General features: G+C 39.4%; 2 protein-coding genes and 1 non-coding gene across 4 annotated transcripts; 1 reads left to right on the top strand and 2 right to left on the bottom strand.

The window, feature by feature from the left end:
- Positions 1 to 110: 110 nt before the first annotated feature.
- alox5ap (arachidonate 5-lipoxygenase-activating protein) lies at positions 111 to 3,495 on the bottom strand. The gene is made up of 5 exons (XM_068601220.1): positions 3,426 to 3,495; positions 3,218 to 3,308; positions 1,624 to 1,694; positions 387 to 468; positions 111 to 303 (listed from the first exon to the last, which is right to left on the bottom strand). Exons 1-5 carry the CDS (start codon positions 3,493 to 3,495, stop codon positions 141 to 143), a joined length of 477 nt encoding a protein of 158 aa, XP_068457321.1. The 3' UTR covers positions 111 to 140.
- Positions 3,496 to 4,991: 1,496 nt separating this feature from the next.
- trnae-uuc (transfer RNA glutamic acid (anticodon UUC)) lies at positions 4,992 to 5,063 on the top strand. The gene has a single exon. It is a non-coding gene; the product is annotated as a tRNA-Glu (tRNA).
- Positions 5,064 to 5,883: 820 nt separating this feature from the next.
- uspl1 (ubiquitin specific peptidase like 1) lies at positions 5,884 to 17,843 on the bottom strand. 2 transcript variants are annotated; one of them, XM_068600462.1, is made up of 10 exons: positions 17,691 to 17,843; positions 17,232 to 17,294; positions 16,954 to 17,110; positions 16,270 to 16,392; positions 14,993 to 15,956; positions 14,276 to 14,386; positions 12,424 to 12,553; positions 10,341 to 10,466; positions 9,189 to 9,349; positions 5,884 to 8,124 (listed from the first exon to the last, which is right to left on the bottom strand). In XM_068600462.1, exons 3-10 carry the CDS (start codon positions 17,077 to 17,079, stop codon positions 6,269 to 6,271), a joined length of 3,597 nt encoding a protein of 1,198 aa, XP_068456563.1. In that variant the 5' UTR covers positions 17,080 to 17,110; positions 17,232 to 17,294; positions 17,691 to 17,843; the 3' UTR covers positions 5,884 to 6,268. The 2 variants fall into 2 exon arrangements, with proteins under 2 accessions (XP_068456563.1, XP_068456564.1); XM_068600463.1 differs by lacking the exon at positions 17,232 to 17,294.
- Positions 17,844 to 18,119: the final 276 nt, after the last annotated feature.

The raw sequence follows: 18,119 nt of genomic DNA, 5'->3' as shown, positions 1-18,119 counted from the left end.
ATCAGCATTTGTTTATAAGAAGTGTATTTATTTTTTACCAAACAAAATAAATGCTCTTTCACAAAAAACTCAAAGGAAATCAGTGTTTTAATTCAAGCCCCATCAGATAAAAGACAAATGTGCTGTTGGCACACAACACACTAAGGGATGAGAAGAAGAGCAGATGCGGCGCTGGTGATGGTTTCCACGTATTCCTTGTACTCGCTGCCGTAGTAGTGCACCAGCAGGTAGTTGAAGATACCCACAATGCACATCAAGAACAGGAAGAAAAGGATGCGTTTTCCAAATAGGAAACCTGGGGTGCTACAAACATGGCGAAAAAATAAAGTTAGACCTTGCCACTAACACACACACACACACACACACATCACTTGTAACCTTGTTACCTCTGAGAGGTTTCTCCCATGTATCCAACAAAGTACTTCTGCCTGACAGCAAGATAGATCATCCCAGCAAAGGCAGCAGGAGCTTTAAACGGACAGAAAAAAAACAACATTGAATCCGATATTTAACCTCCATGCAGTTCCTTGATACACTGTGTGGCTCAAAGTATGTCCTCCACTTTGGGATGAGGGCTTTCTTCATGATTAGGCCCTTTTTCTCCACTTATGCAAGTTTTGGAGTCCTTCCTTGAATTTTCTATGTACTAAAGCCTCTCTAACTTTATTCTGATTCACTTTATTAGACCTTACAGTAGCATCATTTCAGAGAAATTTCTTGCATTCTTGGCATTTTTTTCTGTGTATCATCTTCATTTACTCTTAACCAGTAACATATAAACTGATAATTACACATTTGAACAAAATATTCAAATAGCCCTAGTGGTTGCACGGATCCGCCCTTATTACTTTGGTACAAACGTTTCGGGGGAAAGGGGCTGAAAATAGGTGGGTTTTTAAAAGGTTGATAGAGCATACAGTGATCAGCTGATGTGACCCACACACAGAATGGTCACGTTTTTCGCTTATGTATTTGTCTTATCAGTTAAATCCATAAAACTGTTGATAGTGAGCACATGACAACAGACTTGTGGAGGAAATTTCCACTGCAAATAAAGAAATCTCTCGAAGTTAGGAATAAAAAGTAGAATAAACAAGTGATTGCCAATGTTTGAAGGGCTGCTGATAATTTGTATATCAAAGATAAACATTCCTGAAAAAAAATGAAGTGGTAATAGATTTATACTATGTGTTTTACAGGAGCCCATTCTGTGGGTGTTCTGGATTAATTATGAGGGGACATTTTCACTGCGGTTTATATCTGGGAAATGAATGTGCATATTAATATGCATGTGTTTGTTTTTGGTTTGATTATGTTTTTTTATTTTATTTGTTTGATTAATATATTAGCTCAAGTACATTTACGTGTATCTGCACAAGCGTGTCTTTGTGTCTTTGAAGTTTTACAATTTCTTTCTTTTATATTATTTTGTTCATACTAAAATGGAAAACTTTATTTGTCTAACATATTGGATAAAGGTTCAGTTCTGACTTTGCTGATATCCACCGAATGATTTTTAATGTTTCCTAAGTTAAAGTGACAGTTGTGTGGGTGTATTCTTTTCAAAGGACAGAAGTATGTCATCTCTTTGTCTCTCTTTTACAAAAAACGATTAATGATTACCTTGATTGAGACACAGACCGGCACACCACATCACTGCCATGAAAGTGGGATATGCATCCATGCAGTTACGGCTGTAAAGTGGGTAAGCAAGACGGGTAATTAGCATTTCAGGAAGTCACCTGCAATAAGAAACTATGAAGCAATCTGCAAAGTGCTACAGACAACGTGGAGACCGATAGTCGGCTGTTAGGAAATGTTTTGAAACTGCAGAGCAGAAGTGGCTGTAAAATCCCAGTGTGTCTGTCAGAGTGTTGGAGGGGCAGAGTGGAAATGGGAAACCAGGAAAAAATGAGCCCATTCGTCCTGGCTGTTGCAAGACATTGCAATAATCATTACAATGTGTTGCACAGAGTAATGTCAGAGCCTCAAACCTTTTGCAATCTCACGCATGTCATGAGAGTCATCCAAAAAACCTCATGACTCAAAACACTTCTCATTCTGTTGCTTGGGACCCTACAAGGGACCTCAAGATCAAACTGAGGGGCCACAAGCTGATTTGTGAAACTAGATAATGTCTGACATACTAGATACTTTTACTCCTTTATACTTCTAAAAACCCTTTAACAAGAGGTATTACAAACACCAAACGGTTGCATCACATTTTCGAGGCTAACGTTTGAAATCCTCACATTACCTACAAGACAGGATGTTGCTCAGGTTTTCCCTTTTGAAAACAGGAAGTGCATTGTTGCTTGTGGACTAACAGAGCGACTGGACCAATAACTGAGATGTTGTGTCAGTGATAACTATTAGGTTTGAATTTAACTGTAAGCCTCATTGTTAAAGCACATTAAAGTGATGCTGCATGACGCATTATCATCTGCAGTATTAATATTTTGATTATAGATTACTTTGTTGACTATTTCTTCTGAATAATTTATCCATCAAGTGGCCTATAAAATGTCATAAAAAAAGGTGGTATAATCACAGTTTCAAGGTGACTTATTCATACTATCTAATCAGTTCAAAGCACAAAATCATACTCAATTAACAGTGATAGAAAATGCACTAAATGCTGACGTTTGAGAACCTGAACTACATTTTTGTAAAATCAATTCACAAAAAAGTTTCTAGAATTATCAGTTAGTCGAATAGTTGATTGTTTGATTGTTATAATGAGGAGTTAAAGTAGTCAGGTAAAGTAACTCTTGAGTTGGCAAACGTTTATGTGCCAAGTGGTTTTGCAACAAGCCTAATGTGTTGAGAAACAAGCTTTCACGCTGGACATGATCCCTGAATGGAAACTTGACACAGAGCTAGACATCAGTTTGAAATGTCAAACCCTAGACAGCAAATGTATGAGCAGTAATACGTCTAACACAACTTTGACTTTAACGCCGCATGATGGTGAGTCATCTAACTGAGTGGCTGGAAGAATATACTTTTTCCATTCAATCATTCAAATGAGCTCTGGACCAGCTAGTTCAGGCAAATGAGGGCCGCCTCTCAATGCAGGTTATATAATGTAAAATGGAGGTTATAATGTAAAACCACATAGAAAGGTAATCCGTGTTATAGTATAAAAATAAAATAAAACAAATCCCATATTTACTGGCATACTTTCATTGGATTAACAGTGTGACAGGGTACTTACTTGGCACAACAAACTCGTTCAAAACCAGATGTGCGGACATTTTGACCCTCCTTGTTGTTGCCCTCCTTCTCTACCTTCAGGGCAAAGAAGGCTTCAAACACACAGATCATTAACGTCATCATAACATCACTTTACTGAATGCTGAACATCTCGGACTGCTCATTTAGAGATTGAAAAACTACAATTGATGCTTTGTGCTTCTTCTCACCATTCTGAAGTACGCTGATGAGGGTGACCATGACCAGGAGGTAGATGTGTTCCACCACAACGCTGTACATGATGATCACTGAAGATGCAGGGGCAGGTGGATTGAGAGGATGAGCTTCTCTTTCACGTCCAGAAGTGCGTCTTTACAGTCAGCTTGCAAAACATGAACTGATAGACATAAACCTGATTCGTCTCTGACATCATGTACTCCCCATCCCAGCTCCATCCCACACACACACTCTGTTTGTGGTTTCCTCTTTATGTAAATGATGCTCTGGCTTAACAAAGAGGGGTGCAAACAAGCCTGCTACTTCCTCTGTGTTTTTGTTAGCGATTACACACGTATAAATTTTCATTGCAGTGACTGTGTATGTTAGTTTTTGAGCCTTTTTAGAACCCTTTATAAAGATCAATGCATTTGGGAATCTGTTAATATTAGTTATTTAAGTCCTTTTTCACAGCAAACATGTTGACGTACTAGAAAAACCCAGATGTTGTGTTCTTAATTACACATGTGCTTTTCCTTTTATGACAAGTCAAAGTGTTTTCATTAGCACTGGAAGAAGGACCGATCTTTTACTTAAAAGGAGAAATACCACTCTGTGGTAGAGTATTTAAACATCGAGTTTATATGGCAGGAAACTGAGGTGTCTATTACAAAGGATTTAGTATCAAATAAATGTAATGGAGAACAATATTTTCCTCTAAAATGTAGTGGAGAAGAACTATAATACATCGTAAAATACAATAATCAAGTAAAGCATTCAATAAATGTTACCCTGCACTAACGGTGTGCTGTGAAAAAGGTTTCTATGGTACAACTGTCTCAATGACTTAACAATAATAACAGTCAAACAGCACCTGCTTGTGCTTTTGAGTAGTAATGCAGCTGCTTTACCCGCTGGTGGGCTAGTTTTACTGTAATTTCTCCACAATATCAATTTTGAAAATGTGAACATGTCAAACATTTTATAAATAGTATATACATTAAGTAAATCAGCCAGCAGTAGGTGCATATCTGAAGGATAAACCAAAACCTATTAAGTTAGCATTTTTATGCTATCAAGATGTTAAGTATGAGTATTGACATACTTACAAATACAATCAAAATCAGAATCAGAATTGTTTGATTGCCAAGTAAGTTGAACGTATGAGGAATTTGACTCGGTGAAAGGTGCATAACAATAAACATAGAATAAAACAATAGAACAATACAAATATAATAACAACATTAAACATACTGACATAACATATATACATATGGTAAATAACAAACAGATAACAGTACTTTAAAACAATTATATATTTCAAAATAAAAGTCGCAAGTGTATTTTATAATAGAAGAGAAGAAGAATGAGGAGATGTGCTGAATTGGCTCACTGAGGACATAGTTTTAATAGAACGGTGTTGGTGCATTATTTGCTATTATAACTCTGATAATATTATCAAAGAGGAAACTAACTGCACAGTACAGAATGTAGACAGTACATGAATCTGTGAACCTTCTGACGTACGCATGTATTCAGCATGTGTTTAAAATCATTTGAGATCGTGAAACAGGAGAGTGTCCCATATGGTCTAGCGGTTAGGATTCCTGGTTTTCACCCAGGCGGCCCGGGTTCGACTCCCGGTATGGGAACAGTTGTTTTGGCTGTTTTGATATGAAAACCTTTAAAAAAATACTGACTTAACATACATAGAGGCTGATCTATTAAGGTTTGGGTAAAACGATACCACCTACTAGTTTAAGACTATGTACATATCTGGAAGTCATTAAATATAATTAAGATTACATGGAAGTTATCCAATTACTGAACACCTATTTTTATGTTTGTTTACTTGCATAACAAATGAAAAACACCTGAAAACTACACCTACATACACCTATGCAGTGCACATTTGAAGAAAAAAAAATGACACCAATGCTGATATTGAACTTTGTCATTGTCAAATAATTATATTATTCGAAGGATAATTATGTATGGATTGTGTTTGGCTGACAAGGTGAATAGAGATTTAATTTGCTTGATTATTTTTATTAGGTTATAATCTTGCTCAATATTTAACACCATACTTCCAGATTTGGAGTTGCACCAAAACCAAACTTCTATTTTTACAATACAGATGTCTTTTTTTTTTTTTAAATGGAAGAGCCGGCATTCAATAGTCTGAAATGTTCATCTGTTTCGTATTATCTTTCACATTGTATCACTGATCGCTACACAATGGATGACGTAAAGATTGTTTGTCTGATTGAAAGTATCCTAAATTATGCTGAATTCTGTGAACCTTTTTTCTTAGGCCGACGGTAAAACGATTCATATTTCAGTTACAATAGACATGTGTTAGTGTCAGTTTTGCTCTTATATCCAGTCTCATCAGTAGTTTAAAATATGTACAAAAAGAAACAAAACACTTTCAATATTTTACAATAACACTTTGTAAAACAAACACAAGAATCATCTAAAGTATTTATTAAATGACCGTAAAAAATAATTTCCATGTTTCAAGTAGGTTAATAACAAACCAAAGCAAACAAACAGCTTTGGCTGTAAACACGAATGCTTCATACAACCCGGTAACACACAATAATTACAATGTTACAATATTATGGTATACAAATACCAAATATGGTTCAACAAACTCCACCACATAACATGGACTTGAAGTTGATTAACCCATTAAACTGAATAGCAACATAAATAATAGAGATTTAACTACTATAAATTTGTAAATTGCATCTTTATGTGGAACAGTGCATTTTAAAACATTTCCCTCAATAGACAACGTAATGGTTGATGTTATCTGTGACTGGAGCTTGCAGAAAACCAACTCCCCCACAGCTCAAACGAAAAGCTCAAGTGCACTGAGTGCCTCGGTCTCCAGTTCAGTCGGTCCCTGAGCCACAGCCTGCGAGAGAAACTCCTCCAGGAAGTTTTCGGTGTTGGGTGCGTTTGTCTGGCAAACTGCACCGACTGCATTGACCTGACCGCAGTCCACCTGGTCAGCTCTATCTTGCCCGTTGGCGAGCATCTCGAGGAAGCCTGTGCTGTCTGGTGAAAGGTTGCTTGCGGTCGTTGCCGGCGAGAGCAGGCCGGTGAGGAAGTCGTCGCAGAGGGAGCCGTCGTAGGTGCTGGAGGTGACCGTATGCGGGGAGCTCAGCCCAGTGCTGTCGGGTCGGAGACTGGCACCGCCCTGATGGCCCAACATCTCATTCAGCTTGGCAAGCTTCTTTTTCTTTGCCTTCAGTTTCTTGATCAGCTTGTACCGGAGGGCTTCTGTGTCGCTCAGACCGGGCGGAAGCTTCGAGGAGTGGCTGCTTTGTTTCTTTAGGTGGGATATTTCAAGAAGCCGCTTTGCTCCAAGCAAAGGAGGCACTGAACCAGACACCACTGCGGTGTTCTTCAGGGAAGTCTGCTGGTTTGAAGTTATGGGTTCAAACAGTGTTGGCTTGCCATTGAGAACAACAGGACATGGGAGCGGACTTTGGGTATTTGAGCTCTTTGCACCAAATCCATCGTACATTTCCGCAGCTTTCAGCGGGAGACCGCCACTGTCTTCTGTCTTGAGTTGTGGTTTTGGGAAGAACCCCTTAGGGTTCTGCGGTCTTCTCACGGGGTTGGGCGTAGACTGAGTGAGAGGAGTGGGCTTTACTGGTTTGAGTGAAGTGCCTGTTTCGATGGGGTCCAATCTAGTAATCGTCTTGTGAACTTGGTTTAGTGGGTGTTTGCTGAGCATGAAGGACCAGCGCGCGTTCTGAGGAGGACCTTTCGGACCGTCGGATGACGGTGAGGCATCTGTAGAGGACACAGGAGACGGTTGCTGAGCGCTTTCAACAGGTGGCGTGTTATCCTGAGCAACAGCAGTGGTCTCCGGTTTGCTACTGATGACTCCCAAAGCTGCAGGTGTTGCTTTTGTCGGCGCCTTTTTAACCCTTTGTCTGCCAACTCTTCTACCCCGTCCTTTCCTAGCAGCAGGCACAAACGTAGGATCACTAGCCGAGCCATCTGCGGAATCAGATGAAGTAGCGGTGTGGAGATCAACATCAGCGTCGTTGGACAATTCAGCATCGTGAGAGACTTTAGCGTCGTGAGAGATTTCAGTGTCGTGAGAGATTTCAGCGTCGTGAGAGATTTCAGTGTCGTGAGAGATTTCACTGCCTATTACAGCAGAGGAGCTATCTGGTGTGAAGTCCTGTATTTCATTCCTGGTGGGAACACTAACATCCTGAGTTTCTTTCTTGTCGTTTAAAGGTTGCATTTCTGAATCAACTTTCAACTCCACCAGTGTGAGTGTAATGATGTCATCTTGAGAAAGACCCTCAAAGGCGTCCAGCAGCGTTGCAGAACCTATTGATGTGTCAACTTCGGCTGCAACCGTTGTGTCCATAATGCTGCTGTCGTCTTCAGACAGAGAGAGTGCACAGACGAGGTCGGTGACGTTGTGCGACATCAGAAGAGACTGATCGGGACTGCAAGAAAACAGTTTGTCTGCAGTTAAGTCTTCGTCCCCTTGATTGGGGGTCATCACATTGTCAGACGGGGGAGATTCAGTAAATGTGCTGGAGGGAGAACAGACACGGGGCTCTTCAACCTCCTTCCCCTCCCAGAAGACCACGTGCATCTCTTGAGCAGGAACCAAGAGCTTTTGATGGGTCCTGCATTCCGGGTGTTTCAAGTCGTCATATTCCAGCCAGGACCCTGTGAGGGACAGGTACGACAACACACAGTTAAAACTAAAAAAAAACAATCTCTTTCAGGAGTCAAGGCCGCAGCAGTACACACAGAAGATCACAGATGTGGCAGAACAGAACTTAGACTAAAAACTGAATTGATAAAATCATTAAAGAATAATCATATTGGTTAAAATTAAAAATAAAAAAAAACTGTTGGCTGAGAAGCCACAGAGCACATGATCTAGAAAGGACAATGAAATGAGCCCTAAATGGCTGGAGTCCTCTGCACATTAACATTGCATGGATTGTCCAGCAGAATGTGCTGTTGGCAAACTGTAATGTAGAGTAGAAATATCAACCTTCGCTCAAACAAAAGCTTCAGGCTTTGTTTTTACACGCGCTTGTTACCATAGCACAAGTTTCAGAATATGACCGGAGACGTTTACACTCAATGCATTGATGAATTTAAAAAAACCTATGATTGTAACCCACAGATATGCCCATAGACTGTAGGTGTCACTGCCAAAAAGCAACTTCCACAATGATGAGGAGGGATTATAATTAGCTGTAAACTCATATTTCATACTCATTGACTACTGTAATGCCTTTGTACAAGGCCAGTAATACATACATTATGAAGAAGGTGGAATATCCTGTAAAGAATTTGATTGGGCTTCAAAATATTTAGTTATGATGAAGATTTAATACCAAGCAAATTGACCTTCTTTGAATAATCCTTAGACATGCAAATAGTTATTTTAACAGCTAACTATTTGTAACAGTCACGTAATCGCCAAGTGTGGTTTCACACCAAGTGCAAAGTAGATTTAAGATGAAAACAGAGAAGCAAAAACCACATGCTGTTCAGATTCAGTTCATTTATCCATGTAAAAATAATGTGATAACTGGCCTTTTTAAGATTTATTAAGATAAATATGGTCCTAAATAGATACAACCACAAAATATTTGTTTTAATTGATCTCTAATCGTGGAAGTCAGGCTACCATTGCAAGCTAATTCATTCATCTACATTTCAATTGTAAATATATTGTTTCCACGTCATATCAATAAGACAAACAGAAAACCTACCATCAGAGTTACAAATCCAGGTGACAAAGTGCTGAAGTTGATGGCCGTACTGTATGACAGTGGTGATCGAGTAGCGTTTCTCTTTGAAGGTGAAGGCGTATGCTCGGACATCATTGTCAGGAAGCCCCTCGACGAAGTGCAGCGCAAACACCGGAGGCACACTAAACACAACACAAAGCAAAGGTTGTGGGAAATGGATGGAAAAGTTAAGACCTGAGAAGGACTCTCAACATGCAATTGTGGACAAACTACACATTCATCTGTTAAATTTCACACACTATCAAGTGCTGCGTAATAATTCACCTGTGGGCTGGCAATTAAAGTTAATAACTTCTTTCAAACGAAGTGCTCAACATGCAAAGAAACTGAAAAGCAGCAGCAATAGTGAAGAGGGAGTTATTTGCATAAAAGCTTGTTTAAGTGTATTTTGGTTCAATGTACGAGGCGCTCTCATGGAGAAAGCCCTATTGCCTTTAATCCCGAGTTTGGCCTGTGGAACAACCACAAGAGCATTAATATTACTGATTCAAGGCTGCGTTCTGGCTTATAAAGAGTTAAAAGATCAGCAATATAGCTCAGGACTAGGGCTTTCTGTGCTTCAAAAAACAATGAGTAAAATCTTAAAATCTATTCTGAATCCGACTGGTAGCCAGTGGAGATATGATAAGACCGGGGTAAAATGGTCTGAAGTGCCTGTTGAAATCCTAGCTGCAACATTTTTAACAAGCTGGAGATGAAATAGGTAGAGGGAGTTGTAATATTAATTAAAATCAGCAGGTGATGAAAATTACTTGATACTTAACACATTTCTGACCTTAGGGAAGCAGGACAGCAACTTTTTTGATTTAGTACTTTTCCTCTTTTTTTTTTAAGTCAGCACAGCTTTTGCCTTAAACATAATAAAATGACCACAGTCTCCTCCACAAAGTGAGGCATACATCTTATTAATCAAACACTGGTATTAGCTCGGTACTCAGTATCGGCCAATAACATCGGGAGGTGGAACAGTGAATCCTTGTTGACAGCTACAATTTAATAATTTCTCAAGATTAGATTTTTATCATTAATTTATCTTCAAATGGTGGTCTGATTTAAAGCAAAGCCACACCACAATGCAGTTGTCTTCATTTCCAATTGTTCACACAGACACACCTCTCCAGCTTCATAGTCCTCCTCTGATCCTTCTGACAGCACACGTTGCACGGGGCCATGTGAACGGCATCAAGTGGGCGCCAATCAGGCAAAACATTTGTGAAGGTGGGGAGAGTTTTCATAACCCTGAAAGGTACAGTGAGAAATACATTTAGGATTTACACAAAAGAGCAGCGTATGTCAGAGAATAATTATATTTTCTTTACAACGTGGTTTTCACACATCGACTGAAACATTAGTTGTAGTATCTGGGATATATTTGGTTAGGGTATTTGTAATAACACAGTGAAACTGAGTATTACAAATGGTACAATTTCTTTATAGACGACGATCAAGCTATTTAGAAGGCATATCTGCCGATAAGGAGCAGGCTGCCAAACAATCGGCACATCGTTAACGATGAACTGATCAAAACGTGGCAAGAAGCTTCAGCAAAGCCAACAGTAAATAAAATAGAAGGCAAGATATTTACAACATAAAACATTTCAGCAAAAAAATGAGTAGTGCTTCGAAAAGCAGAGACAAAACTCATAATGGATTCAATAGAGCCAATATAAAAAGGAAAGTGCCTCTTATTCCAAGTCAATTGCGTTATTATGTTGTATTAAACAGTTAGTTGCCAATTAATGGGTGTTAGCTCTCAAAAGCAAAACAAACAACTTGACATCCCTAGTTGCCCTACACGTTATTCTCACCACCTGAGGGGGGTTTGTTTGCACAGACTTCATAGAATCAAAATTATTTGTGGGAGTTTAATTTCACATCATTTTACCAAAACATGACTATGTACTGTTCTGTACAGGTTTCAAATGGCTTTACTGGATGTTTTTCTTTTTCAATCCTGTCGCTAATAACCTAAACCTAATAAACTGAGTTTTAAGACAGTACTGGAGAGTATTCACAATCACTTTTGGATAAATTAAGTAACAGTTAGTGTATTTTTTTTTTTAAAGGACACTTAAAGAATGTATACCAACTTGTATTCAGTACTTTTTAATCTATACATTCAGTGTTTCCCCTACCATTATATTAGGGGGTGGGGTGCCCCTCTGAAAAAACCGCCCGCCCCTCTGAAATTTTCTCTATAGCACCAGATCACAAAATGTCATTTACGGTTCTCTTTAATATGGAACATATGTAAACGCTCCCAGGTTGAAGATGGCATCAGTAGCTCTCCTACAAGGATCACCGGAGCAGCTCTCTGAACGATGTTCTCTAAACTGAAAGTGAAACGAGCCAAAGTGCTCGTGTCTTGTGCCAACAATGAGCTGTTGGCTTCACACATTACAAAAGTACAAAGTACACGGATATAAAACTACACGGACATAAAACTAAGTCATTAATAAATATATGGAGAAATGCCTGTACTTTCAGGTAAATGTTTAGTTACGCCATTAACAGGTTAAACTTGCCGATTCTTGGCGTTTTGCCAAAAGTCAATTTCCAGAAGTCTCCGTCAGGTTTTTCTTGCTGTTCCGTCTCTCGCAACAGACAACAGATCTCAGATCAACATGGAGCCTGAACTGAGAGCAGCCTTATCAAATCTACAACCCCGTTTGAAACATATTTGTAGTTTGTAGTAATGTTTGTATTTTCTGCTGCTTTCCTCTACAAATACAGCTCACTGTAGCCACTAATACTGATACAACCAGTTAGCTCACATATCTGCACTCATTCTGTTTCGTTAGAAATATATTAGCTTATTGTTTTCCACAATGAGCTATTTAGTAGTAACTAAATATTAGTTATTTTTTGCACATAAAGAACATTATTTTCATTGTTCGTAGTGATTGCAATTTAAAAAAAAAGAATTGGTCTGATGGAGCAACCTGGTTTACTTGAAAGTTATTGCAATTTTCTTTATGCTGACACTATAAAAGCACAGATGGAGTCACAAAATGATGTTATTTAGCGAAAAAGCATGAGAACCACTGCTTTAAGTGTCCACCATCACCGTTGAAGCTGTAAACCTAGGGGAAACACTGCATATAGTCCCTTCTCCAGACAAACACACATAAGTGGGCCTTAATCCAATTACAATGTATGTGATGATTTTCAACACAGTTAATTGTTCAACCCCTACCTTTCTTTCGTTGCGGTTTTGCATTCACTGCATTTGAACTCCCAGTGGAAGGTCGACTTGAAGAGAGGCTCCACCCACGAGTCCGACGCAAGCAGAAGCGGCATGGCAAATACCGGAGTTTCTCTTTGACCTGAAAAGAAGCACAAGCACACAGCAGTTAGCATATCGTCACAGGTGAGAGTGCTGGCAGAAGCTGCAGTTATGTTCTCTAATTCAAGGTAATTTAAAATAATTGTATCTGTGCATGAGACATGAGCTGGATTTCAGAGATCACATGTGTCAGGACGCCTGAAATTAATAGTGTGCCACCTGCCTGTATGTAAACTGTATTGCCATTGTTTGCCCAACTTCTGTACTTGCTCATCCTTTGTACGCAACTTCTCTCACTTTCCATTGACCAAACAAACTCAAAAAAACAAAAACAATACATTTGATTTCAAGTGATTATGGTTGCTATAAAATCTTAGAATCTGAAGGGGGAGTTGTGCAAAAATATCTAAAGCAGGATACATCAAGGTGGTAGAAAACAAAACAAATTTTTAACCACAGACCATTCCTCTATAGACACTTCTTTTAATCTCAGCCTAGTGGATGAAGTGATCAGTAACATGTCTGCGTACTTACATGTGCGTCTTCAGAAGTGAGAGTGTCTGTCCGTGTCTCATCTTGCATTCTCGTAAAATTTGGGGTGCCCAGTTATATATGGCTGTTTTATGTATTTAAATATTTTTGCCATTGTATGAAGTGTATCATACAACAACTAAAGCCTATTGCTTGCAGTCAAAGCTGCTTGTTTTTGAGTTTGGTCAAATTGTGTGTTTAAGACGCCTTACAGCCAATTGGTGTCTAGACAGGAATTGGGGGAGGGCAGTACAGCAGTGGTCGTTGCTGTGTTTGGGTAGCAAAAACCGGTGCTACTATGGCACCGGATCCAAGATGATCGGTATCTACCGGACCGAAACAACGCAGATTTCGGTGCCTGAGCCGATTTAAATACTTTTTTTTTTACACTACTCTGTAATCTTGCACTGTATATTTTTATGCAATCGATACTTTATAAAAATAGCACGGATCAGAGCGCAGTGACTGCTCCGCTCCCTCTCATGTCATGCAGCGGGGCTCAAGGGGGCGGGGCTACCAGCGTGCACACACGCAGCGTGCTCACAGAGTGATCGCTGGGGAGACAACATGAGTGCAGGAGCTGCCTACTGTCTTCAGCTGGTGGGAACAAAGCTCTCCCAGTTGATATTAATGATGACGTGTAGTCCAGTAAAGCAGCAGAGTTTGTAGAATCTAACAGTTTCTGACTGGATTTGTGCTGCACACAGTCCCTATCAGGCCACTTGATGCTGGTGTCTGTTTGTTTGTTTTTATTTATATATATATATATATATATATATATATATATATATATATATATATATATATATATATATATATATATATATATATATATATATATATATATATATATATATATATAGTTTGAAGTTTAAAAAGTGTGCTGAAGTCAAGTGTTTTGTATGTATTTATTTATAGTTTACTTTAAACAGTTAATATATTGTTCAATTTGAAGAAAAAAGTAATAAAAAAAAGTATCGGGAAGTGAAACTTCAGATATGACACATCATTCAGAAAGCATTCAGAAATGAATTCTCTGATTTGATCACATTGCTTTTTGGCTGCCACGAGCTGGAAATGGGAAGAACATTGAAACCATGCAGGCTTAAGATTCAAAGACCATATTCACATCTAGGCTGTGAGTCAAGGGAGACAGACACTAGTTACGAATATCCAATAGCACTTTCCCATACTGAGCTTGGTTGAGTATGTTTTCACTGACTGAGCTTACCCAATTTGCAATGCAGCTTGGGCTGCAGTAGTTTGAAGACTGACATCCTGAGACAGTGCAGGTCTGCATCCGCCTTTTGCAGCACATGATTTGGCACCCTTACAGCGCCATCTTAACAGAAAAACCACACATAAATGCATTGCATTATATTGTAAAAACAACTCAGAAATGATTCAGCTGTAAATGAGCTTCAAATGTTCTTTACTCAATGAGACCTGTAATTTTTCATTAAACAAAATTAAATATTTTAATTTGAAACACGTAAGGGTTATCAGCCAAATCACAAAATAAAATTAAATAAAATGTAACCCTTGTATAATTTTAGCAATGCAGACTGTTTCAGTTCCCATATTTAGTTTTATCCACCTCTCAAACATCTGCCACCATCCCAATCAAGTGCAGGAAAGTCATATTGCTGTAATTTTTCAATAGTTTTGTTACTGTACAACAACCTCCATTTTATTAAGGTCACACAATAATTATTATTATCTTAAAACTTGGACAACGCAATCCACAACAACCAGCAAGCTGAGATAGGTGAAGAGAGTATAGGTGATTCTGCTCTTTAAATTACATGAAGAGTCTAAGATTAGTGTATTTTACAAACAAGAACATTAGAAGCAAAGAAGAAATGTCTAATTCTGTTGATTGTGCCACAAAGACTGTTGGAATGGCATTATACTCACAGGTATACTAGAGATCATCTGTTTAACTTACCTCTGCCAGTCTGTTGATGGACTTGGATGGAAGCACAAACGTCTTCATACTCTCCCATCAGCTGCCAGACAGATGACTGGAGAGGCTCCTCTTTAGGTTTACACTTTCTCAAGCTCTTACAGTTTACCAAAGCAACAAGCAACGAGTCCAGCCAACACAGGTTGTCGCTGTTCCTCCAAAAAGGTTGATTTTGAACAGATACAAGCTCCTCTGACTTCGTCAGCAACGAAGAGGACAAACCATCGAGTTCTGACTTAATGTCTCCTATGTCCTTACATGCGGTAATGTCTGCAGTCGGTGATTTCTGTTCTGTCCTTCCTGTCTGCTCATTATACGAAGGCAATGGAGTATTGATTTCTGTTGAAAAAATGTCCTCGCTTTTGAAAAAGGACTGATTGTAGTCCAGATTGCAGCATCTGTTCAGCACTTCATGAGAACTCTTCACTTGCCTGCAGTCATCCTCTGCCTCTGAGACACCAGGAGCACAGCGGTGAGGAGAGAGCGAAGGTGCATCCCCATCGGTGATCAACAAGGCTTCTGATGAGCACTGCAGGTGTCCAGCTGGTGTCAAGCATGTCGGGGGAGCAATACCATCTGCACAAACAGCACTCTCTGGTTCCTTAACCAGAACATCACCCTCATAATGTAGTGACTTCCATCCTGCTGTCCCTGCAACTGGCAAATCCCTGTATCCATTCACCTTCCCCTCTTCTGTCTTGGGTGCTGCATGATGGCCATTATTGACAATGTTTAAGGCACCATGCTCTGCTGGGGTGACAAGTGTTTCTGTAAAACTCTGGGGCCCAAGACTGTTACTTGATCGCAAGCGTTTGTGTCCGGGTGTAATCAACTCTTCCTTTTCCAGTGCCAAGGCATTCTTTCTTTTGTTCTTAACAGAGGTCTCCACAGGATGCAAGCTAGCCAAAACATCCTCCAAGGACCGGCTGACCAGAGGGAAAAGGCACTATGTAGGAAAGGATACAAAAATGTTAACATGGCAGCTCGAAATAAAGTCATGAAACATGTCTGGTCTGCTGGGTGTGTAAATGGACCTGTACTTGTATAGCTTTTCTAGTCTTCTAACCTCTCAAAGCACTTAAACACTAGATGACATCATTCACCCTTTCGCATCATTCATACACTGATGGGAGGAGCCACGTGCCCATCAAGACTAACTAACATTCACACACTGCGAACTGCTGATCCTCTGATTGAAGGACAACCCTACTCACCACTGTGTGTGTGTGTGTGTGTGTGTCAGCAGTACTGAGACTAACCTGTGAGTTTGTGCAGAGGGTGACTGAATCCTGGAGGTTGATGCGATAAGAGCGCAGCGCATAGGTCAAGCCCTTTGATGTACACCAGGGACAATACTCCAGTGAAGCAGCTCTTTCCTGAACCTTTTACAAAAGTTTAAAAAAATACAAAGTTAACTGAAATGTGATGTTAATTATGACCACGGACATTAGTTTCACTCTTTCAGAATTATACCCCAAGTTATCAAACTGTTTACAGAACATACAGAGCTTAAAAAAACTACACCTTATCATCGGTGAACATGAAATTTCATCAGCATTCATTTTCGTATCCTTCCAATCACATTTAAAACAACAAACTGAACAATATAGGGGAAAAAAAGTTTGGTTGATTTACCTTGGAGAGTTTCTGCATACAAGTAAGTACAATTAAAAGTAATTGTCAAGTTTTAGTGTTTTATCAAACCTATAAATAATAGATTTATTGCATGTCGTACAGTTTCTCATAAAACACACACTCTTTGATTCCACACATTGTGAGCTTCGAATCTGCCAAATACTTTCGCCTTTTACTACCAAAGATTTCCATTTGTGTTTTTTGGGGGGGATTTGGATTGGTACTGCCCAGTCACAGTATTTTTTCTCAAATACAATTCAGCTTTGCGCAAGTGACAAGAGTTAGAGGAAAACAAGAGCTCTACTGACTTTTCCCAAATACCCCACCAGTGGTGAGGCCAAAGCCCCCAAACCAGTGTCTTCGCCAGTCATTGGCAAACCACTGCTGCTCCTCTGGTCCACGGGTTTCCAGTACCATTCAAAAAATATTACCATGTCACTGCAACCTGGCTCACCTCCGGAGGAGCTGGGGAGAACAATACAGCACCACACGGGAAAATTACTCAATGACCAACGTGCATGTCATGTATAAGACAACAGAAATGTGTGATTCAACTATAATGTATGCAATGATAACTTCGCCAAACCTAAAGACACATATAGGTGGGCACACGTGGGACCACCGGGCCAGCTACAGTATACTTTGCCATCTATGGTGAAGCACAAGGATATGACTTTAACAATTAAACTGCACAAAAAGTGTGTACTATATGACAGCATTTTAATGTCAAAATGTAACGTTACAGCGGTTAGTACTAGCTCAGTTAAGAGGTTGTACAAAGGCCATTATAAAATCATATAAGAAGATGCTTAACGACCAGTTTTTGGGCTGGCTAATGCATTAAGGCTATTGCGACTTGTGCTGAAACCGGTCAAATGTAATGTTAAGATTATTCATCTTAGTTTTCATTTAATAACTAAGTTATCTATACGACCAACCACTGCAGTTGCGGCTAGCATGCTAAAATGTTAGCCTTAAACCTAGCATTAATTGCATACGCCACAGTCTCGTTTTTCTGTTACAGTGAATAAAAGTGCATACGTACCGATAGCAAATAGCAAATTTCAAGTGTTTGTGATATTATGATGCCGCAAAATCCATCCACCCATTACTGTATGTATGTATGAATTCCGTTCTGCGGAGAAAGTCCATGTGCACCCTTTTGCCAGTTCGTGCAAGAAACGTTGGTTTTCCGTTCGGCGGTGGTTGTGCATCACTCTTAGTCTTCCCCTCTCGGACAGAACAAAGGTTCCGCAGACGCCATCTGGTAGTTCAAGTGAACTGCACTGAACTGCATGTGGAGAAGGCACTGACCATGAAGCCGGGACTAATAATCAGTGCGAGTACAGAACATGAACAGTGACATAATAATATATACAGTGCATTTAAAAACGTTATGAACTATCATTGATCTATTTGTATTCATCCATTGTCTTCGAAGGCATAATTTCAAAAGGTAAATATAAACCTGAAT

Source organism: Clinocottus analis, unplaced genomic scaffold, assembly GCF_023055335.1.
Source record: "Clinocottus analis isolate CAN_PGR_092001 unplaced genomic scaffold, fCliAna1.0.p SCAF_5, whole genome shotgun sequence".
Taxonomy (NCBI): Eukaryota; Metazoa; Chordata; class Actinopteri; order Perciformes; family Cottidae; genus Clinocottus; species Clinocottus analis.
This window is presented reverse-complemented; position numbering and strand designations above follow the sequence as displayed.